The sequence below is a fragment of the Mizuhopecten yessoensis genome, unplaced genomic scaffold (genome assembly GCF_002113885.1).
Source record: "Mizuhopecten yessoensis strain PY_sf001 unplaced genomic scaffold, ASM211388v2 scaffold6779, whole genome shotgun sequence".
NCBI lineage: Eukaryota > Metazoa > Mollusca > Bivalvia > Pectinida > Pectinidae > Mizuhopecten > Mizuhopecten yessoensis.
The window spans coordinates 1,484,802-1,512,728 of NW_018406720.1; the positions used below are offsets into that span (position 1 = coordinate 1,484,802).

The window sequence follows — 27,927 nt, forward strand, 5'->3', positions numbered from 1 at the left end:
CAATGCCGGTTTTAGTAGAATACACAAAATACATTGTTCTTATCCTCCAATGTCGGTTTTAGTATAGTACACATAACATATGGTTCTAAACATGCATTGTTGGTTTTAGTATAGTACACATAATACATGGTTCTAAACATGCATTGTCGGTTTTAGTATAGTAACCATAATACATGGTTCTTAACATCCAATGTCGGTTTAGTATAGTACACATAATACATGGTTCTTAACATGCATTGTCGGTTTTATTATAGTACACATAATACATGGTTCTTAACCTCCAATGTCGGTTTTAGTATAATACACATATTATATGGTTCTTAACCTCCAATGTCGGTTAAACACATAATATATGGTTCTTAATCTCCAATGTCGGTTTTATTTTAGTACACATAATATATGGTTCTTAACATGCACTGTCGGTTTTAGTTTAGTACATATAATACATGGTTCTTAACATGCATTGAGTACACATAATACATGGTTCCAATGTCGGTTTTAGTATAATACACATATTATATGGTTCTTAACCTCCAATGTCGGTTAAACACATAATATATGGTTCTTAATCTCCAATGTCGGTTTGAGTAGAAAACACATAATACATGGTTCTTAACATACACTGTCGGTTTTAGTATAGTACACATAATACATGGGTCTTAACCTCCAATGTCGGTTTTAGTATAATACACATATTATATGGTTCTTAACCTCCAATGTCGGTTAAACACATAATATATGGTTCTTAATCTCCAATGTCGGTTTGAGTAGAATACACATAATACATGGTTCTTAACTCTTAAACTCAAATGTCGGATTTAGTATAATACACATAATATATGGTTCTTAATCTCCAATGTCGGTTTGAGTAGAAAACACATAATACATGGTTCTTAACATACACTGTCGGTTTTAGTATAGTACACATAATACAAGGTTCTTAATCTCCAATGTCGGTTTTATTATAGTACACATAATATATGGTATACACATAATATATGGTTCTTAATCTCCAATGTCGGTTTGAGTAGAAAACACATAATACATGGTTCTTAACATGCACTGTCGGTTTTAGTATAGTACACATAATACATGGTTCTTAATCTCCAATGTCGGTTTTATTATAGTACACATAATATATGGTTCTAAACATGCACTCTCGGTTTTAGTATAATACACATAATACATGGTTATTAACCTCCAATGCCGGTTTTAGTAGAATACACAAAATACATGGTTCTTAACCTCCAATGTCGGTTTTAGTATAGTACACATAATACATGGTTCTTAACATGCATTGTCGGTTTTAATTTAGTACACATAATACATGGTTCTTAACATGCATTGTCGGTTTTAGTATAATACACACAATACATGGTTATTAACCTCCAATGTCGTATTTAGTATAGTACACATAATACATGGTTCTTAACTTCCAATGTCGATTATAACATAACACACATTATCACATTGTACATGGTGCTTAACATTCACTTTCGGTCTTTATATGAATTTTTTTTGTATATGATTCTTAACACATACTGTCGGGTTGCAATATAAGCTCTAATGAAATACGCATTATACACGGTTCTTAGCGTGCAATTGTGACATACACTTCCGGGGTTTATGTAACACACAACACATATAAATGGTTCTTAACACACTGTCAACTTTAATATAATACATACACGAGGCACAAAAACCGCCTTGAAACGCTCACCTTAAGCTTTTTGACGTTTTTAAAGAAAGGTTGAAACTGTTTACATCTATTTCGAGAACAGCCCCTATAAATTATTATTTTTGTTATCACCACCGTATTTTGTTTGAAACCTTTGAAGTAGTTTGGGAGGATTGACCTCTTTTTATTTCGTTCCCCAGCCCGAAGAAGATCCTTTATTGTTTAAAGCATTTAATTTTCGTGGGCTAATATCCCCATTACACACAGCCATGTTCCCTCTTAGTCTACGTCATCAAAACATTGGGTGAACGCAGAAAGAAATTTCACAATATAGTAGGACCGCAGTAGAAACCGATCAGGACAGGATGACCCGTATTCATGAAAGCGTTGTCATGCTCAAGAGCATGTATTTTATGCTCAAGTCTAAATTCTTGTTCCGGTTATAACTTGATAATAAAATCTTATTTTGTCAAAGATTTAACAAACTTTAAGAATCTTAAAGCTGAATATTGTTTTCAATGTTTTCTTTCGTCGTTTTGTTCGTTTGACATGAATTACGTGAGTTACAAGAAAGTTAGTTTGAGCACAAAATACATGCTTGAGCATGAATACGGGCCCTGGTATGTTCTCCGTGGACATGGAGGACGTGGTCGAACTTTCCACATGGTAAAACAATGGTAGAGAAGACGTGCTTAACTCGGGACACGATTAGAACTGGGCATAACGTAGTAACGACGGCATTGACGAAGTAATGACATAGCTAAAACCTAGAAGGGGTTTCATTGACGTAAGATTTTTCTCGCTGCGCTGTCACTGTGTTGCTATGTCAACAGAGCTTTCACTACCGAACCTCTCCACGCTTGTGCTGTGGCCATGGTACGTCCATGTGACGTTGTAGAAGACCGCATTACGTTGGTAATACGCCTGTGCCTAACGTTTCTAGCTGGTTATCATCTCGCTTATATCACATTCAGAGAAGTTAAGATCAATACTGGATCCAACTCAAATTCCTCCATCACCTCCGTTCCAATCAACTTTGGATCTGAACACACAGAACCTAAGGATCTTCTTCTGAAACTTTTTTTTCTTCAAGGAAATCAGACTCTACTCCACGCATAAGCTGCACCCCATTACAGGAGCCTGAAAGTCTGTCAAAAATTAATAATAACTGTAATACACAAAACATACGTATAATATGCTTAGAAATAGAGCCTGAAATTTTGTCAAAAATTAATAATAACAGTAATACAAAAAAATACCTATAATATATGCTAAAAATAGATTCTGAAATTTTGTTAAACATTAATAATAACAGTAATACAAAAAATACCTTTAATATGCTTCTTGTATTACTGTTATTATCAAATAACGAAAGGACAAACACGTCCGTACTTGGAGAATTACTATCTTTTTCTGTCGGAAGATTGGATGACCAACGTGCCCCGCCTTCGGGTTCAGACTGGCAGTCAGGGGGTTAGTTCAGCCTACGTTGAAATCGGCATAATTATGGCGTCATATAAAGCATGCAACGTCATATTTTCCCGTCTATTTCACTACTTTCCATGTGTTGCATGGGCCGAACTTCCCAAGGTATCATGGGCCGGACTTGTTCCTAATTGTTATTTCAATAAATTCGTATATTACAGCCATACAAAAGTCAATGTATACCATTATTTGAATAAGAAGCGATTCGGTTTACCGCAAGTTCACGAGAGAAATGAGGTAATTTCTTCTCTCCCAAAACTTTCTCAATTTAAGTAATTTAATGATTGAGTTATCCTCTCCATTTTTTTCGTGTGAATGTCTCACCCAGTCAGTAAAACTGTTAAGATCCTCAAGGTTGTAAATAACGAAATAACTGCTTATGACGAAAATATTAGGGGTGGCCGGACTTACCCCGGGCCGAACTTGTCCCGATTTCCCCTATTTAATTGTGACGACTCTGGAGTCCTCGTCTTTATACATGAAGACTTCTCTGGAGTCATTGTCGTTATACATGTAGTGACTTCTCTAGAGTCATCGTCATTATATCTGTAGTGACTTCTCTGGAATCATCGTCATTATACCTGTAGTGACTTCTCTGGAGTCATCGTCGTTATACATGTAGTGACTTCTCTGGAGTTATCGTCATTATACATGAAGACTTCTCTGGAGTCATCGTCGCTATACATGTAGTGACTTCTCTGGAGTCATCGTCGCTATACATGTAGTGACTTCTCTGGAGTCATCGTCGTTATACATGTAGTAACTTCTCTGGAGTCATCGACATTATATCGGTAGTGACTTCTCTGGAGTCATCGTCGTTATACATGTAGTGACTTCTCTAGAGTCATCGTCATTATATCTGTAGTGACTTCTCTGGAGTCATCGTCATTATACCTGTAGTGACTTCTCTGGAGTCATCGTCGTTATACATGTAGTAACTTCTCTGGAGTCATCCTCATTATATCTGTAGTGACTTCTCTGGAGTCATCGTCGTTATACATGTAGTGACTTCTCTGGAGTCATCGTCGCTATACATGTAGTGACTTCTCTGGAGTCATCGTCATTATATCTGTAGTGACTTCTCTGGAGTCATCGTCGTTATACATGTAGTAACTTCTCTGGAGTCATCGACATTATATCGGTAGTGCTTCTCTGGAGTCATCGTCGTTATACATGTAGTGACTTCTCTGGAGTCATCGTCATTATATCTGTAGTGACTTCTCTGGAGTCATCGTCGTTATACCTGTAGTGACTTCTCCTTGATTTATCGTCGTTATACATGTAGTGACTTCTCTGGAGTCATCGTCATTATATCTGTAGTGACTTCTCTGGAGTCATCGTCATTATACCTGTAGTGACTTCTCCTTGATTTATCGTCGTTATACATGTAGTGACTTCTCTGGAGTCATCGTCATTATATCTGTAGTGACTTCTCTGGAGTCATCGTCATTATACCTGTAGTGACTTCTCCTTGATTTATCGTCGTTATACATGTAGTGACTTCTCTGGAGTCATCGTCATTATATCTGTAGTGACTTCTCTGGAGTCATCGTCATTATACCTGTAGTGACTTCTCCTTGATTTATCGTCGTTATACATGTAGTGACTTCTCTGGAGTCATCGTCATTATATCTGTAGTGACTTCTCTGGTGTCATCGTCATTATACCTGTAGTGACTTCTCCTTGTTTTATCGTCGTTATACATGTAGTGACTTCTCTGGAGTCATCGTCATTATATCTGTAGTGACTTCTCTGGAGTCATCGTCATTATACCTGTAGTGACTTCTCCTTGATTTATCGTCGTTATACATGTAGTGACTTCTCTGGATTCATCGTCATTATACCTGTAGTGACTTCTCTTGATTTATCGTCGTTATACATGTAGTAACTTCTCCGGAGTCATCGTCATTATACCTGTAGTGACTTCTCTGGATTCATCGTCGTTATACATGTAGTATTTTTTCTTAATTCATCGTCGTTATATATGTGGTGAATTCTCTGGAGTCATCGTCGTTATACATGTGGTGAATTCTCTGGAGTCATCGTCGTTATATATGTGGTGAATTCTTAATCACCGTCTTTGTCTGGTTGCTACTTCTCTATAAATTCATCGTCTTCACATGCAGTAACTTTTCTGGAGTCATCGCCTTTAAATATACATGTACTGTAATCTAGAGTCACTGTCTGTGTAGACAGGTTGGGTGATATAGATGTCGATAAGGGGTATATGGTAGTGGGAAATACTACACGTACACATGTCACGGGTACAAACAGATATACGTGCATGTTAAACTTCATTACCAGGAAGATATATGATTCATGTCCTAGAATCTCATTGAAACCTACAAAACTGTTAGCTTCCCTTTAAACACCTTCATCACAACTCTCCCACGTGATAACTTTTGTGAGGATGCTTATTTTCTGGTTAGCTGAGCATTCTCAATGTTCATCTTTGTTGGTCAACGGCCATGCCGCGGTGGTGCCATTGTTTGGTAGTGGTTGTATACGTATCATACTATCAAAGTTAATACATTAGTGAATCATAATCATCACCATGACGGCCTATACACCATACTTCTGGTCGCAGCTTTCCGTCCATCTGGAGTCAATGGTACATATGTATGTTATGGTGTAGAGTTGGTTATAAGTGACCTCGCCGTACTTGGCTGGATTTCCCCTGTGCAGGCGTAGATGTAGAAGTTTTGAGAGGTCTCGTTCTAAAAATTTTAAGCTACTCCTACAGCTCCGTCAGCAAACAGATGACTGAACTACGTGCGGTATTTTTAGTAATACTCTCTCATTCACACATTTTTAGAAGATGTTGTCGATAATTTCTAACCAAAAATATCAAAATTAAAATTCCAGTTACATTTGCACCTATAGACTTGCTACAGTTCCTAGTTTAACAACTGTTACTGATTCCATGTTCCATGTCACATTAACCCGTCCCTCCTATCCCCCTTCGTCTTTTAAACACCTTTGGGACTCGGAAGAGTGATGAAATGTTTCCGCATTTGAATATATTATAAATTATACAAATTTCATGAGTAATTTCAAAATGAACAGAATCAATGTAACAAAGAAATCAGCAGGCAAAATAATAAAACGCAATTTAGAAACGTACACATATAAATAAAGGAAAAATAATTATAGTTATCAAAACCTATTGCTGGATTTGATGTAATGGTGCACACAAGTCTAAAAAGTTCGTATTGATTTCTACCGAAAACTTAGTATTACCACGGAATTAGATTAAGTGGTATTACCGAACAAAAGTAGTTCTAAGTTAAAATCAACATGCAAGGCATTCAAATACATGTTTTCCAAGTATATTTTTTCAATTGGGTGTTCAAGCACCTAGAAGGTAAATTGTGGGATATGGGCGGGTTAGAATATTTACTGTGCACTGTCACACGACCAGTCAGTGGTAATATAGGAGCGTGACAAAACAATTACCATATTTCACCCAAATAACTCCATAACCTGGCTCGGTCACTCAACATCATAAAAGCTACAAATGTATCTCGCGGACTGTCACTGGGAGTCCCATAGCTCGCTACTTGGTAAAGGTATAGATTTTATCAGAGCTCTTGCGTGAGAGAATTGTACTCAGTGCCTTCATGATTTTCATAACATTTTCCTCATAAAGGAGACATTGCTTTTCGACGCTAAATCCAATGCATGAGGCAAACACAGTATCCACATATCTATTTGTCTAACCTGCGAAAGGAAGGACCAAACGTCTAGATATAACAGCACGGGTTTATCTTTAATTTACCCAGAGCATTATCCCTGTGCATAGCCAGTTTGTTAGCTGGCTGCTTTCATTTCTGTCTGGCATTGCCAGCACGAAGTGAATTTTGTAGGCCAACATGACCTTGGTCCGCCCAGCACTACGAGCTGTGGATCGATTCCCGCCACAAAACCGGAAATAGTTCATACCGGCTGTTCATGCGCAAAATTGTGCGCAGTGCTACCTATATCATGGAAGACGCCTGGTGAGTACGGTTTGTCGGTTCCGAATTCCATCAATTCCTTAAATTTAAGATGTCTCTTCTACAGAAACTTTGATCAAATGAAAGCTGATAAACCAAAGATTTTTACTTGCATTATTTTCATGCGCAAAATCGTGATTATATAGGTAAAATGCACTGTAAATTTAGGGACGCCTAGCGTTTCATTGTCCCGGACCGCGATCATTGCAGCCAGTGTGTTGTTTAGATCGTGTTAAGACAGGTTCCGGGTTGAATTATTTCCTTGTGTTATACTTTTATCAACTAAGTATTACATTTTTATGCACGATATAAGTCAGGCTGTTTGTGTGTTCTATTGGAAAAGGTATTAATCTCGATTTTCTGTCGACTGGTTGAAAGCATAATACACCGGAATCGGAAATCGAGGAAGACATGTTTTGTTTCTAAAAATAGGCACGGTTGGTTAATCAATATAGAGAAACAACCGCGCGTGTAATCAGACGGTAAACGTTCAAAGATAGTACAAAGAATTGTTTGTTTCTACCATGGCTACATACATTTCTTAGGTTTCCTAGCCTATACAGACGTTATTGGATTTGTTGGCAAAATAAAATGCTAAAAGCTAAGTACACACTACAGTTATCCCAAGTCGATTTGGTTTTGAAATATTTTATTATAGGATGTACTATATTGTAAAAGAACTATCAAGGTGAATAATCCAGAAGTTGATATTTATCACACTAAAATGAGATGTTTTAAACAGCAGACCAGTTAAGTCATTTTCATGTTGGAAATTATTAACAGCTGCAGTTATATTTTTCATTTGAAACTATTCGGCTTCAGAGATATTATTGCATACTTGCCAAGTTCTCAACGAAGAAATGAAGGTCATAGACAATCAAAATGCAATTAAATCTGCTAAATTGAAGGTTATTTATAATTAATTATGTTGGTTCACAGCCATCAAAATCAGTAGTATGGTATTTAAAGTATTAAAATTGGCCAATTATTGCAGGATTTTTGTCAATTTTTTTCAGACAAGTCCTGACCATCAATTTCAAAATTGGTGAGTCCAATGACTAAAAAGATATTGGGTCCTTAAAATCTGGACAAGTACTACAGGAAAAGTGAGAGACCAGAATCAAATTTGTGTCGCAAAAATCGCTTTCAAATGTACAAGTATTCTTTCCAAAGGAATATCTTCAAAACTTATTGCACAAGTCATTGAGGTCATTTGTAGAATACAACTGACCTGTGCAAATACAGGTGACTGCAGTTGGGAATTATCTGGTCACAGGTAGTCACCAGGACAAGTTCCGCTACATTTATTCATACATGCAAAAAAAAAGTATTTTTCCTCCTAAAAAGTATGGAAGTGTAATGCTAGAAATTATATATATAGGCACCTCATGAGAAATGATGCTGGGTTTGATGCATGAAACAATAAAAAAATGAATATCTATTATTTATTTTCTTGCAGATATAACACTGTTATGGGAAGAAAGAAGAGGCAAAATGGTTTACGACTTTGACGTGAAGACCTTTTGTCAGAACTTGAAGGCAACCAAGCCTCCTTATGAGTGTCCTGTGAAATCTTGTGGAAAGGTGTACAAGAGTTATTGTGGTATACAGTTTCACATGTATAACTATGACCATGATAATCCAGAAAATAATGCTTCCCCAGCAAAAAAGCCCCCCAGCAAGAAGAAACAAAAATGGCATCATAGACAAAACAGACGATCTCCAACTCCACCTGAATTCACACAAACATTGAGAAGAGAAACATTAACTTACGCAGAGTCTCAGAGGCTTGTGGAAGTAGACTTAGAAGGAAGAATTCATAGAATTAATATATATGAACCACTGGAAATAATTTCTCAAGATGAAATTGACAATCACCACAACACAGAAAAAGAGGAAAAAGCGGAGAAAAGTCCTGTAAAACATGTGAAGTCAAGTGATGGTTCTAAAACAAGGAAAGAACCTAGTGTTCCTAGTCATACAAACGCAAATTCTAAGTTACCAGAAGCTCAGTATAAGGTAATTGAGGACTTCATCAAGCCTTCCCACCTTCAACCAAGACCAAATTCTTACTACAGATATATAGAAAAGTCCACAGAAGAATTGGACAATGAAGTTGAATATGACATGGATGAAGAGGTATATTTCTTAATAATGCATTTTTATTAGTTTTGGAAATGGTTATGCCAAAACAATAAGTGATGGTGATTGACCATATCAAATATCAGTTCATTAGTTGTCGGTAAATGATCATTGAAATTTGAAAATGAAAAAACAGTATTACTGACTTAAACCAATTTTTCCTGAATTTTATACTGACTTCAAAAATAGAATTGGGGAGGGGGGGAGAGATATATAATACAGATTGCTTTGAGTTAATTTCAGTTTTTAAAGTTTGGCGGTGAAAATGATTTATTCTCTTATTATGTATATGAGTCTATCGTTTCAGGATCATTCTTGGCTCACATTGGTCAATGAAAAAAGGAAGAATGACGGCATAGGTTCAGTAAAACAAGAAGACTTTGAAATGCTTATGGACAGGTTTGAAAAAGAAGCATTTTTCCAAAGCCAGACCTCTGGCAAGGATGTGGGTCCTCCTATAGATGAGGATGCTGTGTGTACTATTTGTATGGATGGTGAATGCCAAAACAGTAATGTTATTTTATTTTGTGATATGTGCAATCTGGCGGTCCATCAGGAGTGTTATGGTGTTCCGTACATTCCAGAAGGACAGTGGTTATGTAGACGTTGCCTTCAGTCGCCTTCCAGGGCAGTGGATTGTTGCCTATGTCCAAACAAAGGTGGTGCTTTCAAACAGACTGATGATGGAAGGTGGGCTCATGTGGTGTGTGCCCTGTGGATTCCAGAAGTAGGTTTTGCAAATACTGTATTCCTTGAACCTGTAGACAGTATGGACCATATTCCACCGGCACGATGGAAACTTTCTTGTTACATTTGTAAACAGCGAGGTACAGGTGCCTGCATACAGTGTCATAAAACAAACTGTTATACAGCATTTCATGTTACATGTGCACAGCAGGCAGGGTTGTATATGAAAATCGAACCAGTGAAAGAACCTAGTGCTAGTGGTCCAACAATGACAGTTAGGAAAACTGCCTACTGTGATGTACATACTCCAGCTGATTCAGACTGTATGCCAATGCTTGCAGACAGTTCAGAAGAGGATAAGTCGGCCTCGGCGAAGAAAGCCAAGGAAAAGTCCCGTATAAAAATGAGGAAAGCGAGAAAAATCTTAGCTGAGAAAAGAAATGCAATGCCTGTTGTATCAATTCCAATTATACCTCAGCAAAGGTAAGGGAACTACTACAAAAAGATGCAGTATACAGTTTTTTATGACGTGACTACAGGGATTTATCATAGCCATCCCCTTTTTCAAACAGGTTGGGCACAGCCTCTCTTGTGACGGATAACATTTAGGTAGCAGTACTTATTGTTTATAGTAGAGCTGTCACAGGTACAAAATTACAGCCTCGGTCGGGAACATGCAATTAGAAACCTGAATTTTAGTTGTACCCATGTACTTGAAATATTTAACCCATGCAATAAACAGTATTATTGGAGAGCTGATAAAATCTAGTATTTGTGACTATAACAAATCTTTGTCAAGATATCAATTTCTTTATGAATTAAGCGGTAGTTTCTAACTGAAAAATAATGTACGTATCAAACCATTGTATTTAATTTGTAAATCCCAAGCTGTAGTAATGTTTGTTATGCACTACACACAACATTGTTTAAACATTAACTGCACACAATAAACCAGAAGTATGGCATACACAGATTTAATTGTACACTCTGGTGTTGTTATACTTCATATCAATGTACATATACATACTTGACATGGACACATGCATATATACAGTACAGTTACCTTAAAGTTGTAATTAAAAAATCTGTTCACAGAGCAATGCAGTTATATTAAGTGTAAAACTAGCCTTTCCCAATTTATTTCCTCACATGGTCGACATATACAAAACACACAGTAGGTTAGGGGACGTACATATACAGTTGTGAGAAAACACGATGACAAATGTATATCCAGTGTTGCTTGTGAACATGTTCCAAAGCATTAAAGGTCATTTCTGGTGAGTGAACGCGAAAAATGTGGCTTGAATATATTGAAATATTTCATTCTATCAAATGTGAACAGGAACAAAACGAGGACATCATTCTTGCAGTATTATATGCAATGAGGTACACTAACATATATATACATGCACTTTTGTGCAGATATGGATTTATTCTGATATCTATCCTTATGTGAAAATGAGTCCTCTCTATAGATAGAATAAACAAAATGTTATACTCCCCTGTGTCCCCTCCCCTCCTCAGGACTATTTAAAAGTCAGCCCAGAACAAAGTCATTGTTAAGCTTTTTGTTATTTATTTTTTGTGCACAACTGCTGAAAGAATGATGCCCCCTTTTTGTTGCAAATAGTTTGTCTTTTATTTCATTTTTTCTTCCCCATTTCATAAATAGAATTGTTACTGTTATCTAAGTAAAGGATGTGCCCAACCTGAACCCATTCCCTATTGAAAAGACAACCTGTTTTCCCCCGTTTTGGACCAGATTATTCTCAATCCCCATTCACATTCCCCTAAACAATCAACTGAAACAATGTATTCCATTTCACAATTCATTTTTCATTTGAATATTTTCCATCATCCAAGTTCCTTATTTTGTAATTATATCATGACTTTTCACAATTTTGGCCATTTCACATTCAATATCATTTCAGAAAATACACTAATAAATCCTTGTAGAAGGGTGCATGCTTTTGTGTTGTTAAGTAGCTATATATATATATAAGTTTAAGAGATCTTAATAACACTCTTGACAAGTAATTTGAAGTGAATAATATGAATATAATTTGAAATTAGCTTCACAATCTGAATGGACCATCCTTATTAATTTTCTGAAATTGGTAATTTGAATCTTAACCTGTCTGACATTATCTCCTAAATTATTGAATTTGTTTTTTTTTTGTTCAATTAAGAAATAATGGGTTGTTTTCTCTATTTTACTCCAGGTCAAGGGTCAAGATCCACACAGTAATATCCGAATCCATGTAATGCAATCTTAATACTCACTTTAGTCTCTACTGTCATGCTCTTTCATGATGAGACTCTCTGAGTTTTAAAAAAAATCACTTCTACTAACCTGAATTTATCATTTATCCTAATTAATCGTGTGTGGTATAATTGAATTTCTCAACTGAACATAGTTTAGTTTTTACCAGTTTCACCAAACTTTAAATCCTTAAATACGATGTACCTCATTGCATGATCATGATACATGCACATTTGAATTCATATAAATATAGAACAAGCTGAACAATATGTGTGTTGAGGGATTTGATTTTCCCATCAAACATCAACTAGATTCTGTAATGCTATTTCAAGTCTGTCTTGAAACTATCTTAATCTGACACCCACTTGTTGATATATCTTGATGTAACATGTGTTTCAGTCGGTTTAGATGGGATTTCAGAATATACAGGGTTTATTTGGTAGTATATATATATAATACCATATCTAATGTATGAATATTCAAGCTATTTTCGGGTAGGTCGAGTACATTCTGGCAAGTTAAATTAATTTGGTTTGGACAATTGCCTTTAAAAGTTAAATATGGAACTCTGTGATAGAACTTGACAAAGCAGGAGATTATTTAATCAAAGTATCAAGGCATTTGTTCTGACAAATCAGTCCCTTTAAGATTTGTCCAGGCCAAAATATGACATAATAAGTTAGGAGGGCAGCTTTCATACATGTACTTCTTCCTCTTTGAAGTGCTATAAGCTGATCATGAGATGAGTCGGTGAGAGAAAGATGTTACATGCAGTACTAGTAGAATTGAACTCGCATTTACGAAGAAAAGTAATATTTAAATATTTTTAGTAATAATTTAGCCCTTAAATCCCTAAAATCAATAAAAGAAAATATCTTTTAAATGCCCTTTAATAATTTGTGTGAACTTTGATTGGTCCAAACTAAATGTACACGGTGATTGCTTTTCATGATGTCATTAATTATTTTGATAAATATTTTCTGAATACAAAGAATGTGTGTTATTATTTGAATTTTGTGTCTTGTAGTATGCATGTATGTATGCATGTATTATAGTCTTAAAAATAGGATTTATACATTGATGTATACAACAGCAAATCTGTTTTGTTCTTTCAGGTTGTCCAAGATAGGTCAGTTATTTGTCTTCCCTAAGAAGCAAGTATTTTTGTCCCGGTTATTGAGCTATTGGACTTTGAAGAGGCAGTCACGGAATGGAGTACCACTTTTACGTAGATTGCAGTCAAATCATATGACAAGGAACAAAGAACAGGTGAGAGTCAAAGATTTTTACAGCACTGGTGCATACCTGGCATCTGTTTCCTACCATTCCTGTAAATGACTTGCACAGATGGACAGGACAAAAAGCCATGTTTGCAATGTATCTTGCTTGAGTAGAGAGGACTATTATTTTGTTTAATGGCTTTGATCATGACCCACTTTAATGGAAGTTACATTTTATATCTACTCAAAATATAATTATATTAAAGAATCGGTATGTTATAATAATTTTCACTTGCATATTTGCTTATTGATAAAGAGTAAATATTAGTTCGCTGATTAGTCCAGTTTTGATTAATTACTTCATAATAAAAAAACTAATTTGTTTTCATCTTATGCAATAAATGGCATAGTTCAATTTCAAGGTGAAAAATGACAAACAGAGCAATGCACTGAAGGAACAACTGAAGTACTGGCAGCGACTGAGACAAGACCTAGAAAAGGCACGCCTGCTGGTGGAACTGATCAGGAAGAGGGAAAAACTCAAACGAGAACAGGTATGGCACCATCTACTTGTCAATAGTTTATATAAAGGAAAAAACATAAAGCCTTAACTTGTTGTCAGAATAATATGACCTGACGGGGGCCATGTTATCACATGATAGGACATTTAGGTGTGAAGGCACTTTGTGACCCTTAACCTTTTCACCCCTATGTAACTTTAGTAAACTCTACAATGCATTAATCTGGTTGATTCCATTATGGACTACATTGGTGAAAGGGTTAAGTGGTCCATTATCTGTGGACACTCTTCCTGTGATCTTAAGGGCTTAACATAGAACCTGAATCTAAGCTGTTGTAAAGATGTAAAATTCCAATCAATCTTCTCTATAGACAATAAATAACAATTCAAATCTAGTTCATCACCTGTAGAACAAATGTGAACTACATCACATATTATGTGGTGTGAGTTAACGTACAGGTGCATGCATGTCAGAATGTGCAACACATGTATAAATACAGTTGACCACATGCCATTACTTGGCTCAACATTTTATGTATGTTTTATGCTCTTACTTCTTCATCTAGCCAAAGCACTTGAAAAATGCAAAAATATATCAAATAAGCTACAATTATTTCATGCTTTTAAAAAACATCTAGAATAAGAATCAAGTTCAATTTTTATTTCGTTCCACTATGCATACATCATAATCAATAAATTGTGAAATATGTGTTCAAGAAAAATGCGAATTAGGTCCTGATCAGGATTAATAATGTATTATAAGAAAGTGGTGTAAATAAACCACACATTGTTTTATAAGCTACGGTACATATAAAACTACGATAACATTTGTTCACTTTGGGGTTTTATATTACCAAGAAGACCATGGAGAATGAAGCAGAAGGATTATCTTTCCAACAAATGTCTATTTAAAGGTGCTTGTTCCAATAAATATATACAGGTGACTATATGCACAATAGATTTGCCCTGATTTTGTAGAAATCTGATCAGATAACATTGAATTTTGTTTCTAGATGTCAATATTTTTTTCAGAAGACTATATCATTATCATGTTTTTTTTGTGCTTCAAGGTCAAAGTGCACCAGCTGGCTCTAGAGCTACAGCTGCAGCCGTTTGCAGTCCTACTCCGCCACACACTGGACCAGCTGCAAGAAAAAGATAATGCCAGCATATTTGCAGAACCTGTGTCTTTGGACGAGGTAGGTCTCTCCATTTGTGCAATCAGGATGGGTATAAAAAAATCATTTCACCATATTAAAGGAATTCAAGTCAGCCAATCCTTGCTGATGTGGCACTCATACATGTAGATAAGGTTTCAATTCATGGTAATTTTAGACTTGAAGTTTTTTCCACTTCTGAGTTCAAAAGTTTGAATGTACTTTGTTTGATTTCTTATCTATTCTTTACTCTGTAAAATAATAATAAAATGTTTCCAATTTGCTTTGTTACTTTGCAGCATTAATTTGAGAAAATGTCAAGAGTTAAAAAGTTATCACAGATGAAATAAATAGAATTTGTTGTTTGGTGTATTGAAGTATCTATAGTGAGCAACAATGTAAATCATTAATAAATGTTGATTTTATTTTGAAGGTGCCAGACTACTTGGAGTATATCCAGACACCAATGGATTTCCTAACAATGAGACAGAAGGTGGAGAGTCACAAGTACAAAACAATGGATGAGTTTGAACTTGACTTTGAAAACATCATCAACAACTGCCTCATGTACAATGCTAAAGACACGATGTTTTACAGGTCGGCCACACGTTTACGAGATCAGGTACATAAAACTTAAATGATGATAGTACAGGTAAAACACTCCTTAAAACATCTATAATGCTGGATTAACTCATTACCACTGAAGACACATTTGAACTCTTCCAATTCAATGGTTGGAATAGTCCCTTATGAAATTTCAGGGGTTGATGAGTTAATGTGCCCCACTATAAAGGTATTCTGGTTCAAATCTTCATTACAATTATAAAATTCAATGTTACATCTGTTTTCTACTTTTAGATCGCTCAAATTTATTTACAACTAAACAACAGATTGATAAACAGTCAATTAAGGAAATGTAGGGCACATATGTCAGCTTAGTCATCTCGCATCTGGCATTGTCTATGTATTTGGCTTATACTGGAGTTAAATATACAAAACAATGTTAGAAATAGACGTTGTTGACTTGTAATGCACTTTGATAATCCCTAAGAGTTTTTCAAAATGAGATTATTGATCATGTTTACTTGTTTAGAACAAATGACCCGGTACTGTACCAAATCAGATATATCAGTTTATATTGATTATCCTCTCATTAAGCACAGGTCATTTAACAGCTTTGCCATTAATATTCCATTTCCTCATGCTCAATTCAATAGGATTACAACTAGATGGGTAGTTACTCCTTTAATTTATGTAAACATGCATTGATGACTTGTGTAGAGAAATACAAACAGGACAGTAATTTTCTCTAATCAATTTTTTAATTTTTCACACTTTTATTTACAGGGTGGTATGGTGATTCGAGCATCCAGAAGAATGGCAGAGAGGGTTGGTTATGACCCTGACACAGGACTTCACCTGGAGAAACCTCCCCATGAGAAGGAACCAGTTATTTTGGAGGACTGTAAGTGTGTTATATAATAAACATAAAAAATTATAGTGAGTGTTTATGTATGCAGTATGTGCTGATTTTTATGTGTTTGGGCTATACAGCACAGAAATACAGTAAAGACACATTTTAACTCCAAACAAAATAAGATTATTTAAGATAAATCAGAATGATCTGTTTGGGTAAGGAAGGGCATTTGGCTTGTCCCAGTTTTAAGTAAATTTTGTAATCACATTGTTCCACTGCAATTCAATATTGAATGGCCAAATAATATTGCATATTTCTGAAATAAATCACAAGAGCCATTTTCTTTTTAAAGCTTTATATATATCTGTTGTTCTTTACAGTTGATAGTTTCCAAGAAAAGAGGGAAAGCTTTCCCCTGGATGAACAGTTACGCATCCTGTTGGATAAAATGGACATGGCTAACAACATGAAAGGTGAACATTGTCAAGAACATATATAGCTAAAGCAATAAAATAGCAAGTTTTATATCCAGCTGTTCCACAGAATGGTGTTAAAAGATCACTATGAAATTAAGTAGAATATTATTCTTAGATTTTCATGATCTATTTTATCATATTAACAAAGAAATTATACTACATTAAAATCAAGTCAAATATTGATATGCTTTAAAGGAATTCCTCTATGAAGATTTTTTTTCTTTCTAATCTGTGTACATGCAAAATTTACAAGTTGGAATTTTAAGAAAAATCCTCTTGTTTTGTTACACTGGAAGGGGCCCCTAAAGAGAAAAGTGATGTAACATGCAATGATTTTGTTTATCCAGGACAATCCAGTCTCGCAAAAAAAATCAAGAAAGATATTATCAAAGTGAGACAGAAACTTGCTATTCAGAAGGAAGGTTTACAGGCGAGTGATCTGGACGACAGCATAGGTACAGGTAAACTGATGTTAATATATTTATTGACCACTGAAACCTATTCTGACAATTGAAATATTATTTGAAACCACTTTTGTGATGTTTTAACTTTTGTGGTTTAATATCAGTTATTTAAATTAGATGTATGTCAATAGAGTGTTAAATGATTGTCTTTGACTTCCTGTATTCACTTTTGACGTAATAAATACATTAAATCACAAAAAACATCTATAAATGTATCCATCATGTCGTTTGATTCTAATGGAATGTGATAAATATTGGCAATGGAGCCTTGATTAGTACACGGGCCCAATTTTCCAACTTTTACATTAAAAACTATGTTTGAGATAAAAGCAGAACATGACATAAACACATGTTATTTGGAACTATTGAAAGCATCAATTGTTTTATATATATTGTTACAGTTGTAATTGACTTGATAAACATAAAGTTAAGATATTGTATTTGGAGGTAATTGTATAAACAATTGCAAGCTGTCTATATAGTGATAAACTGTTATTGTTTATTTACAGTATATTATTTAAAATGTGATAAGCTAAACAACAACACTTAACACCATCACTCCAAACTAAAGGACTCTTACCCATTGATTCCCTGCCTTCTACTTCTAGGCAAATTACGATGAAGTTCAAATCTAGGGGTGGTACACTTGAACAACCTGGAGTCCTGGGATGGGATAGATATTTTACTGGGATAGCCCTTTTATCATTTCTACAATTTGAAATTAATTATTTAACGTTTTGCAGTATCTGACCAAAACGATGATTCCATGGCCGAAGATGTGAAAGAAGAAACTCCCGTCCGTAGCACAAAGTCCCCTTCTGTTGACAAGTCAGCTGGTAAATCCTCATCCAAAGACACACCCTCTGGTAGGGGGCGTGGTCGGGGGAGAGGCAGGGGGCGTGGCAGACTGACAAGTCACAGCAAGAGTGAATCCGAGTCAGAGTCAGTGGTGCTTCCCAAACATTTAGGAAAGGAATTAGGTGTGTCATCCTGATGGTAAATTTATTGATATCGTGTATTTCTGTAGTATTTGAAAACACTACCTATATCTCTTGTCTCATGTTATCTGACATCATTCGCTATTACTAACCTCAATATATTCATTTAATAAATATTATACTGTATTGAAAAATAAATTAAACTGTTGTTCAAAATAAGTTCTTTTTAAATAAAATCATGTTCATTTTTTTGTACGCTAAATTTTGGAATATTTTGTTCCACACAGACTAATAGCTTATAGGGTTTTGATCTAAAAAGACAGCGTTTCATTGATATCAAGCTTAGAAGTAAATAATGGTCTTATAGTTCACAAGATGATTATCTGACAGTTCATATAGCTCAAATTTTAATAGAAGGTAGGCACAGATTATTAGCCTTTAGGAAGTAGATCTAAAAGGACAAACAATTTATATCGCACTAAATAGTAAGTAATGGTTTCATTGTAGACAAAAGACGATCATCTGACAGCTCGCGTACCACAGAATCATCAGTTTCATCAAAAAATGAGGACAGTAATTCATCTCAGCCAACAACAAGTGGGGTGAATAGAAGAACAGCTGTATTGTTTAGTAAGAAGGTGTTCCGCAGCAAGCAGGATGTCTCCAACCCAAGTAGTCCTTGTACACCGCCCAAAAAACAAGGGAAAGCTGGTCGACCCCCAAGACAAAAAGTCATGGAGCAGTCAGACTCACCACAGCCTCCTGTTCTTGAACCCATGAGTCCATCTACAAGAAGCAGAGGTCCCAGTAGTCCAGCTTCCAGGAAAAGATCACACAGTGCAATAACCTCACCAGATAGAGAGGGAAGACCATCACCTCCAAAGCGTACCTCGTCTCTGACGGAACCCCTGTCACAGTTTGCTGAACCACCAGACCTGACTAAACGAGACAGCTTCATGGTGTATAGGGGTCCTGATAATCTGAGAAGCTCGTCAGAATCGGATAGTACCTCTATGATCAGTACAAGTGATGATTCCATATCCGAGACATCAAGCGGAACCTCCAGCAGCAACAGTCGATCAGGTAAACATTCACCTAACACTCAACCCTACAGTAAACAGACATACTCACCAGATTATAATATAGATGTTTAAGTATTTATCTGTGTTTGCACATTTAATATTATGGCATGTGTCTTATTTTGTGACAAGTTCCATCTTCTATGATACTTGGTTTTGGGAAACCTTAACTTTTTGTGTGTGTACTGCTTTTTGACCCGTGACTGCTAATTTTGATTTGTTTACTGCCACCATATTTTGTATTATGTCGTTAAAGATGGCTTTTGACTTGAAATATACATGTGCATTATTTCCCCTTTAATACCCAAGTTAGTTAATGTATTCCTTTGGTGTTCAAAACATGACGCCAAATCATTTTAGTTGCAATAATTCTTTGCTTTTTGCACACATTTTCACTGTGGTTGTTTTTCGTGAAATAGCAATGTTAATATAATTTGTGCTAAAATATGACAGATAGCTTGCTTAATTCATGATAAACACATTGTGGCATGTTAAACTTATGCTTGGTGCCTGCTTCTTTCATGCCTTGCTGTGTGCTGTTCGTGTGTAGAGTTAAATTCAAACGGAATGCCAAAGCTTTCTGAAGATGGTACAGAGAGTGAGTACTCCGGGTCCCCGGGCTCCAATGGCACTGCAAGGAAAAAAGGTATGGATAAGGCCTGACCCTCATCTCTAAAATTCACCTAATATCTACTAGAACAAAACAATAACCAGTTATGTACTCTAGTAAGATTTGGGTGGTGAAGCTAAATTCAGATTACTATATATGTAGATAAAATGAGGAATTGTATTGCGTAAATTATATTTTTGGTAACTATAGCATATGAGAACATACAAAAGAAATTCATATATGTAATCAACATTCGTGAGAAAGACGAACTTACAATCAGACGTTACATTAATGTGGAGGTAGCCATACAGATGTCCGATAAGTAGTTTTGATACAGACGTCACTTCTGGTACACAGTTTACAATGAGGTACTGCAGTTTCTGTCTGTTTTTCAACAATTTTAACAAATTTTAAATGGATTTTGCAAAGTTGACTGGAAACATCCTTAGCTTAGGTGGTAGGGATTCAAGGTTGTGCAAATGGAAGGAAAAGTGGTGTTGGGGGTAATTCAGCAACTTCTCCTCGGGAACTTTGTGATGGATGTTTGGTTGGAAACATTCTCAAGGGAAGGAGATTCAAAATTGAAAACGTATATTCTAGTTGGATTGGTCAGGGGTACAACCACTCCCCCGGGGGCTTAATTCTATGATCAAAGCATGGAAATGAGTGAGATTCCCATCCTAAACCATATATACAATAGCTGTGCAAGAGAAGATGGATACAGGATTGGCCCTAGGGTCTAGGGCTGTCCCTTGGGACCTAAATAGCAGGGTCAACACTTTAAGACTGTCAAGATCCCCACCCTTTAACCATACAATGTGTATGTTCTTGATGCATATGAACAGACAAACAATCTTGATACGTCCTGGGATCTAGCCAAGTCCTAGAGATTTATTTTGCCATATTTCTTCCAATGAGAATTTGTTTTGCCCTGCATGATAACTTGAATATCTAGATATTAAAGCAATATATATACTTTGCTTCTTGTGTATAATATGTATAATGAATCAAAGAAATATTTTAGAAACATCACCAACATTGTTCTTAATTGTATAGTGATTAGTGTTGGTTACCACCTGACCTGGAATACTTGTCATAGTTCAACACCAACCTCTTCCTAGTTATATATTATATATTTGTTTATATCTCCATTGTTGTCTGCTTGTAACAATGCTGTTTACATGTGTTATATAAATTACTGTCTGGATGTAGTGGGATGCACAGAGATGAAGGGGCCACCAGCGGAGTCCTCTTTGTGACCCCATTTTAACATCCACTAATTATACGGGGCGGAATGGGTTAACATTTTACCTGTCCCCTGAATGCCTAGAACTCTATATGATCTTTGAGAGCTGGTGTTACTGAATTGGCACACTGGCTTATTGAGTTGTTTTCAGCAGTTTAGAGTCCAGACATCGGTTATTTGCACTCTTTGCTTAACAAAGAAAACCAATGTTTTCGAAAGCCCGTAATAAGTTTTAAATTCCTGTTTGTGTTTATTATTCTCACTAAGCTGATTAATTTTATTCCGAATATAAGACTAAAAAGTTTTATTTTGCTGGTGTATCTAAATTTCTTGGTAGCATATATATCTCTTTTAGGCATTTTGTCATATTTCAGTTTCTGTTTCAGTTGTGAAGTTTGAGTTGTTAGATTTTGAAGTGGATTTCAGTCATTCATATGTAGATGAAAGTACAGTACCAATATCAGCCCTATTTCTTGGGATTGTTTTGATATCTCAACTAAGATAGAACACTACCTTATGTATAAAGTCTACCTTTTAGTATTTTATATTTAGTCTCATTTTGGTGATAAAAACATTCATAAATATTGTTCTGAATGTCAGCCTTGTCACATGTGATTGTTTCAAGTCTCGACTCAAATGTATGCAATTACAAGCATTTGAGTGAAACTTTTGTTCTCTAAATATGGTATAGCAAAGTTATGTTCTTAAACATGTACTAGTTATAAGAACTGGGAACAAATATATGGCTTGCAATTGGTGCGTGATATAGATCCATGGAAGTGTTGTAAACTATTGTGTGTGCTTCCCTTCTCTGCCATGATAATGTACGCTGTATCTGCTGTAAGCCATCTTTCTTTCCTTTCCTTGCTTTGTCTGGTGCTCCTCTTGACACCGATACACTTATCCAGTACCTGTAAAAATGTAACATGTATAATGTAAAACAGCTATGTACTAGAACACAGCACAACACCTAAAAGTTGGTCATGTGTTAAGGTTTCTTTCTCTGATAGCACTGCTACACATAACTGTGTTATCTATACACAATGCTTGATGGACTTGCATCAGTATCAGAAATATATCACATGTTTGGCACAACCCATTGTTTTTGTGGTAAACCCTCTCACCCCCACAAATTGATGTGGGTAGTGCCTAGATTATGCAAGGTCCGGTCCACTGTGGGGATGACAGGGTTACCTGATTGTGTCTCCTTCTCTTTACAGTGTTTTCCCCAGGTTCACATAGACGGCTGTAGACAGGTGGACGCCACATAGCCACATTTGATTTCACATTTTTATAAGGGGAGGTGGGCTGTCATTTTAGACAGATAAAGCATACAAAGCCATTTAACTTATTCCATTTACAGATTTTCCCATGTTTTTGCTGGCTGTTTGTTTACATATTCTGGGGAAATCACTGCTCCTTTTGTGCACATTCCAATCAATACCTCACTTATGAATGGATTTTTTATGAAATGAATTGTGATAAATGTAACAAATGCTCAAGTTTTATTGTCATGATTACGAGAAAATTTCAAAATTTGTGATATTTTTAGAGTAGACTGCTGCTTTTTTGCAGGATAATGGAAGTACTGCTGACATTTAATTACTCGTTGTGTCTTGAATTGAGACCGGACGATGTCAATATTTCATCGTAGTAATCCATTCATTGCTTACATGTTAAAACATGCGTGACTGATGCTTGTGTTGTTGAAGGGTTTAATCTATTTACACCTTGTCTTTGCTATAGTAATTTGTGTATCTGGTGACGGACTTTCAGTTACTGGTGTGAAGTCACGCATGCTGACTGGTATCCCAGGTTCTCCTGCATGTAACCCTGCTACAGCTTCTCACAGCGTACAGACCAATAATGCTTCTACTAGTTCTCTGCATGCTTTGCTTGTTGAGGATGCAAACTTCCATGAGCTCTGCCTCTCGGATGGGTTGGATGATAGTGCTAATGCTCCAGTTGATAAGTTAAATGGCAGTAAGATTATTTGTGATTCAAAAAACAAAAAATGTAGTAGTCATGGATTTGTCATTGTCAAAAAGACAAAATCAAATCAAAAGAAAAGTAAACTCTTTAAATCGAAACAAAATGAGAAGCAAACTTGTGGCAGTAGAGTAGCTACAAGTAGATCTAGTCTGGCTGAGAAACCGGCCGTTGGTAAACAAACAAGGCTTCACCAGACAGACGCTCCTGACAACAAACCTCCGTCCAAATCTGTCAGACACTTGAGATCTTGTGACTCTGTCGGACGAGCCAAATGTTGTTTAGAGCCTAAAGCCTCTTGTGCTACTGGCTGCTCAGGAAAGCTGGTCTGCAGGATTGATAGTAAAGGTCCGGGAGAGCGTATCACTGGCATAAAGAAACAGATAGTAGGTATATATGAACAATGCTGTTTTGGAAATGTTCTTGTTATGAACTTGTTGGCTTTTCAGTATGGTTTGTGGTGTATGTTTTTGTTGACAGTTTTCTACTGTTTCGTTAGTTTGAAGGTTGGCTATGTTTTTGAGTTGTGTTTGTTACATTACTTGAAGTTTTACTATGACAATACATGTATATGTCTTTTTATACCTGTATCCAACAACTTAACATGTTTAAGAAAGTAAGGCTGATAAATATATCAATTTCAGATTGGACATGTTTAAGAAAGTAAGGCTGATAAAGATATCAATTTCAGATTGGAAGTTTGCAGATGAAAGTTTACATCAATAACGTATGAAATAGTTAAGTATCATTAATAAAAAAGTGAAAGTATACTTAATTCTCAATGTGAAATTAAACATCCTTTTTACTTGTGCGAAATACATTAAATAAAGTGGCAAGATGAAAATTTGTTTTGATGAATAACGATCTTGATCTGGAATAAAATGTTATTTTCCTTCAGCACGAGCTCACCGCAGTACGAGTGTGGACTCCGATGATTTGATCCCTTTAGAACCGTTGGACCTTGTGTGGGCCAAATGTAGAGGCTACCCTTGGTATCCTGCACTGGTAGGTGGTTTTATCCTTGTGTACAGTCAAACCAGCTGTAAATAAAAAATACAATGGGTTGCTGATAAACATAAAAAAAAAAAGATACATTTCTTCATCAGGTTTTTATGTCGAATACATGCATCAACCAGAGTATTTGTGTTTTCTGATCATTTGTTTTTCTTTTCAAAGATCATCAATCCAAAAATGCCGAAGACTGGGTATTTTCACAACGGTGTTCCCATCCCTGTACCTCCTGAGGATGTTCTGCTCCTGCAGCGCAAATATGATGAGCCGGTGTATCTCATTCTGTTCTTTGATACCAAGCGCACATGGTCAGTTTTGATCCTAATTCTCATAAAAACTTCCAGAAAATGCCAAAAAAGTAACTTTAGGTTGTTTGCTCTGTTTTACAGTGTAATTGTGACGTGTGTATGAGTTAATATATGGATGTGATGCCATTTTGTCCAGGTGATGATATTGTAGTGAGATGGAACTTAATAATAGTCCTTGTGGACCAATATGACCTTACCTTTTGCAAAAAAATAATCAAATTCATCCCAGTCTGTTAATGAATACAAACGATACTTTTTAAGAAGCAAATGAATACAAGCAATACCTTTTAAGAAGCAGTCATCTTATAACTTAGACATGTCTGAATGTTGTCAAAGAATGCATGTTTTAACCAAGTGTAAAGTTGTATAAAATACATTTGGTGTGTTTTGTAGAATGTCTTTTAGAAAAGGAGACACATGTCACAATAGTTGGAATTATTTTAAGAACAGTTTAATTCTGTAGTTGATCTTATAAATTGTTTTTAAATCTAGTTGCTTAAAAATGTATAGTTGCATTTTAAGCTGTACAGATTACAGATACTATATTTGAATTTCCTCTAAGAAAGTTTAGTGTAAAGCAAACACTAGTACATGATTTTGATTTAACAGAATATTTTGTAATCCTTTGTATTTGGTTTTAGGCAGTGGCTTCCACGCAACAAGTTGGAACCTCTAGGAGTAGATTCTGGCCTTGACAAAGCCAAGCTGCTGGAAAACAGGAAGCCCAATGTGCGCAAGGCTGTACAGAAGGCCTATGAGAAGGCCATCCTCCATCGGTGCAGTGTGACGGGCGAACCCAACCCACTCTCTGGAGACTCGGACAATGAGGAAATTGCAGAGCTTGCTGAATAGTGCAAACACCAGCTGTCAGAAATTGTTATATTTTTTTATATTCATTCTAAATAGACTGAAAGGATAAAGTCTTCTTGTGTTAATATCTATTACAGGGAATACAAGTCCTGGTAGAAGACTGCTGTTCATCTGATTTAAAGAACAAAGTTATTTTGCCGATAGAAAATTAATCATTAACTGTGCTATTTGTCCATCATTTTCACTTGATGTAGAATTATTCCTATGTGATTTGTGGTAATGAAATGACTGTTAGATTGGAGGTTTATGGCGATGTTAGATGTTGGATGAAAGCTATAGTGTGATGTAAATGTGAAATAAAAGGTTTATATGGTGGTGAGTGTGTTTGATGTAAGGTTGTCCATTTGTTAAACCAATTAAACATTTGGTTGGTAATATAAATACCCTTATGTTGGGTTTATAACTAACTCGGCTATGTTTTAGTTGATGGTAAATCTGGTCCAAGTTACTTTTTCAATTAATTTTGTATTTCTGGAATGTAGTTTTGTGTTGGTGGTGTCTATGTTTGTGTGTATAACTCGGTGCCAGGTGAACTGTAGTGTGGGACCTCTGTGATAAAGACAAACTTGTAAATCCTCTCACGTTGTATTGTTGTTGGGTGACAGATAGATCTAATAGCTACATTGTATCTTTATTGAGCATAAATTATTACGATTTATTTTATGTTACATTGTATTGCAGGGTCTGAAAGTATATTTCAGATAACTGCATCGAAGTTCAGTTTGATTTGTGATAAAATGATGTATTTATTTTGCAATCAGTTGAGAGAGATATAATGAGAGTTCATGTAGAAAATTATCTTTAAAACAAAAATGTCTATTTTCTAGTTAATGATATAATGGCCTACAATACAGAAATTCTAGCTGCTGGTATCGAATAGCTTAAATAAAACAGTTAACTGAATAGTAAGAGTATTATAATATAAGGAACTCGAGAGCAGATTTCAATATACCAACGTAGTATTTGTAATCAGTCCAATGGCAGGCTAATGATAGTTAATCTTGTTCCCACAACCAACATTTTCAGAGCTGAATATTCACACATACCTGCAAAAAAAAAGCAGAAAGTGAAAAAAAAACAGTAATTGAAGGCAAGTTTTAACGTATTATTTTCTCTACATAATTAAAATGAAATTAATTATTTTTTCTGCAAATTGACAGCAAATGTTTTCAGTTTGGCATAACATAAGGTACTGTTTTGTAATGCTGTATAGGTCACAAACTGGTAGCTGTATAATTTTATATGGGAAGGAAATACATTGTTCACATGTAATTTAAGAAAGTAACATTTATTGTCTCAAGGTTGCTTGTTGTTGGAGTTTTCTTGTGTCTTGAATTACTCACAACATCAGGTATCTGTTGTTCAACAAGTCAACATCACAGGTACTGTGAAAGAAATATATTAATGTATCAAGATTTTTATATAGATATTTTGATAAATGAAGTTAATTTCAGAGTTTGATTAATACCAATTTTAAAACTTGAATTAAATTCGGTTTACCAATGAGTTACAGATAAGTCTTGCAGGTGAAATCTTACAAAGGTTTTACTGTCAGTTAAATAGGTGTTTAATAACATTTGTTAGATTTATATGGTGCCAGTGAAGCCATGTTTTATAAGGGTATAGAAACTTGGAGAATTTGCCTGTGTTGTATCTAGTCTTGTTAAAAGTGAACTCTAGCAGTGTTCCATTGTGTCCTTATAATGGTGTTAAAATGTCGTCATACATTTGGCTGGTTGTTTGTTATATTGTGAAAAAGTACTTTACTTAGCAAGTTTCATCTGTTGTGTTCTATTAAACATCTGTTTGTTAGCTAAAGTAATATATATTGATGTACAAGTCCAATAGTTGTCCTTAAAATGTGGCGCAAAAATGTTAAGTATTAGATCCCATCGTTGTCATATAAATACATCTGTATATGGACCATTCATTAGTCATTCGTTGTGAAGAGAAAGTGATCGAGTTTTATGTATAAAACCATATGATTCCTAGTTAGAACTGATCAAAGCCCTTTGTACAACTGTTAACATACTCTGTATAAATACAGTTTGTAAACTCACCACATTTTATTTGTACATAAAAGTATTGTATCAAATATTGAGAAAATTAATAAATACTGTATTATTATTATGATGCGTTTTCCTGTTTTCTGTAGAAGCTGTTAGCATTCCACTGATGTATTTCTTCAGTAAAAATGGCAATGAAACCTAATCAACACAATGCTATGTTAACATGACAATTTGTCGGGTCATTGTCTTTCAACATAACTTGCGGAACTAACCTAGCTTACCGACTTGACACCCTTTTTTTTTAACGCTGGCGTCCACAATGTTACAAACAAGGCAGTATAATGTTATCGATGTAGATTACAA

The 27,927-nt window shown here is 35.4% G+C and overlaps 1 protein-coding gene across 8 annotated transcripts; it reads left to right on the forward strand.

The window, feature by feature from the left end:
* Nucleotides 1–7,126: 7,126 nt before the first annotated feature.
* Nucleotides 7,127–27,664, forward strand: LOC110452648 (peregrin-like). Of its 8 annotated transcripts, none has more exons than XM_021501289.1 (18): nucleotides 7,127–7,161; nucleotides 8,618–9,297; nucleotides 9,608–10,470; nucleotides 12,210–12,248; nucleotides 13,366–13,519; nucleotides 13,881–14,024; nucleotides 15,061–15,189; nucleotides 15,581–15,769; nucleotides 16,495–16,612; nucleotides 16,945–17,037; nucleotides 17,388–17,501; nucleotides 18,248–18,484; nucleotides 18,950–19,525; nucleotides 20,072–20,167; nucleotides 23,154–23,756; nucleotides 24,265–24,371; nucleotides 24,543–24,685; nucleotides 25,327–27,664. In XM_021501289.1, exons 2-18 carry the CDS (start codon nucleotides 8,653–8,655, stop codon nucleotides 25,535–25,537), a joined length of 4,461 nt encoding a protein of 1,486 aa, XP_021356964.1. In that variant the 5' UTR covers nucleotides 7,127–7,161; nucleotides 8,618–8,652; the 3' UTR covers nucleotides 25,538–27,664. The 8 variants fall into 8 exon arrangements, 7 of the variants coding, with proteins under 7 accessions (XP_021356964.1, XP_021356965.1, XP_021356966.1 ...); XM_021501290.1 differs by having other exon boundaries at nucleotides 17,388–17,495; XM_021501291.1 differs by having other exon boundaries at nucleotides 13,893–14,024.
* The last annotated feature ends 263 nt before the right edge of the window (nucleotides 27,665–27,927 follow it).

Bases quoted from the DNA above. Each gene is read 5' to 3' on its own strand.
- LOC110452648 (XM_021501289.1), top strand. From the start codon at position 8,653: ATGGTTTACGACTTTGACGTGAAGACCTTTTGTCAGAACTTGAAGGCA. The intron at 12,249-13,365 runs GTAATGCAATCT...TTGTTCTTTCAG, and splicing joins ACAGTAATATCCGAATCCAT to GTTGTCCAAGATAGGTCAGT. The intron at 13,520-13,880 runs GTGAGAGTCAAA...TAAATGGCATAG, and splicing joins TGACAAGGAACAAAGAACAG to TTCAATTTCAAGGTGAAAAA.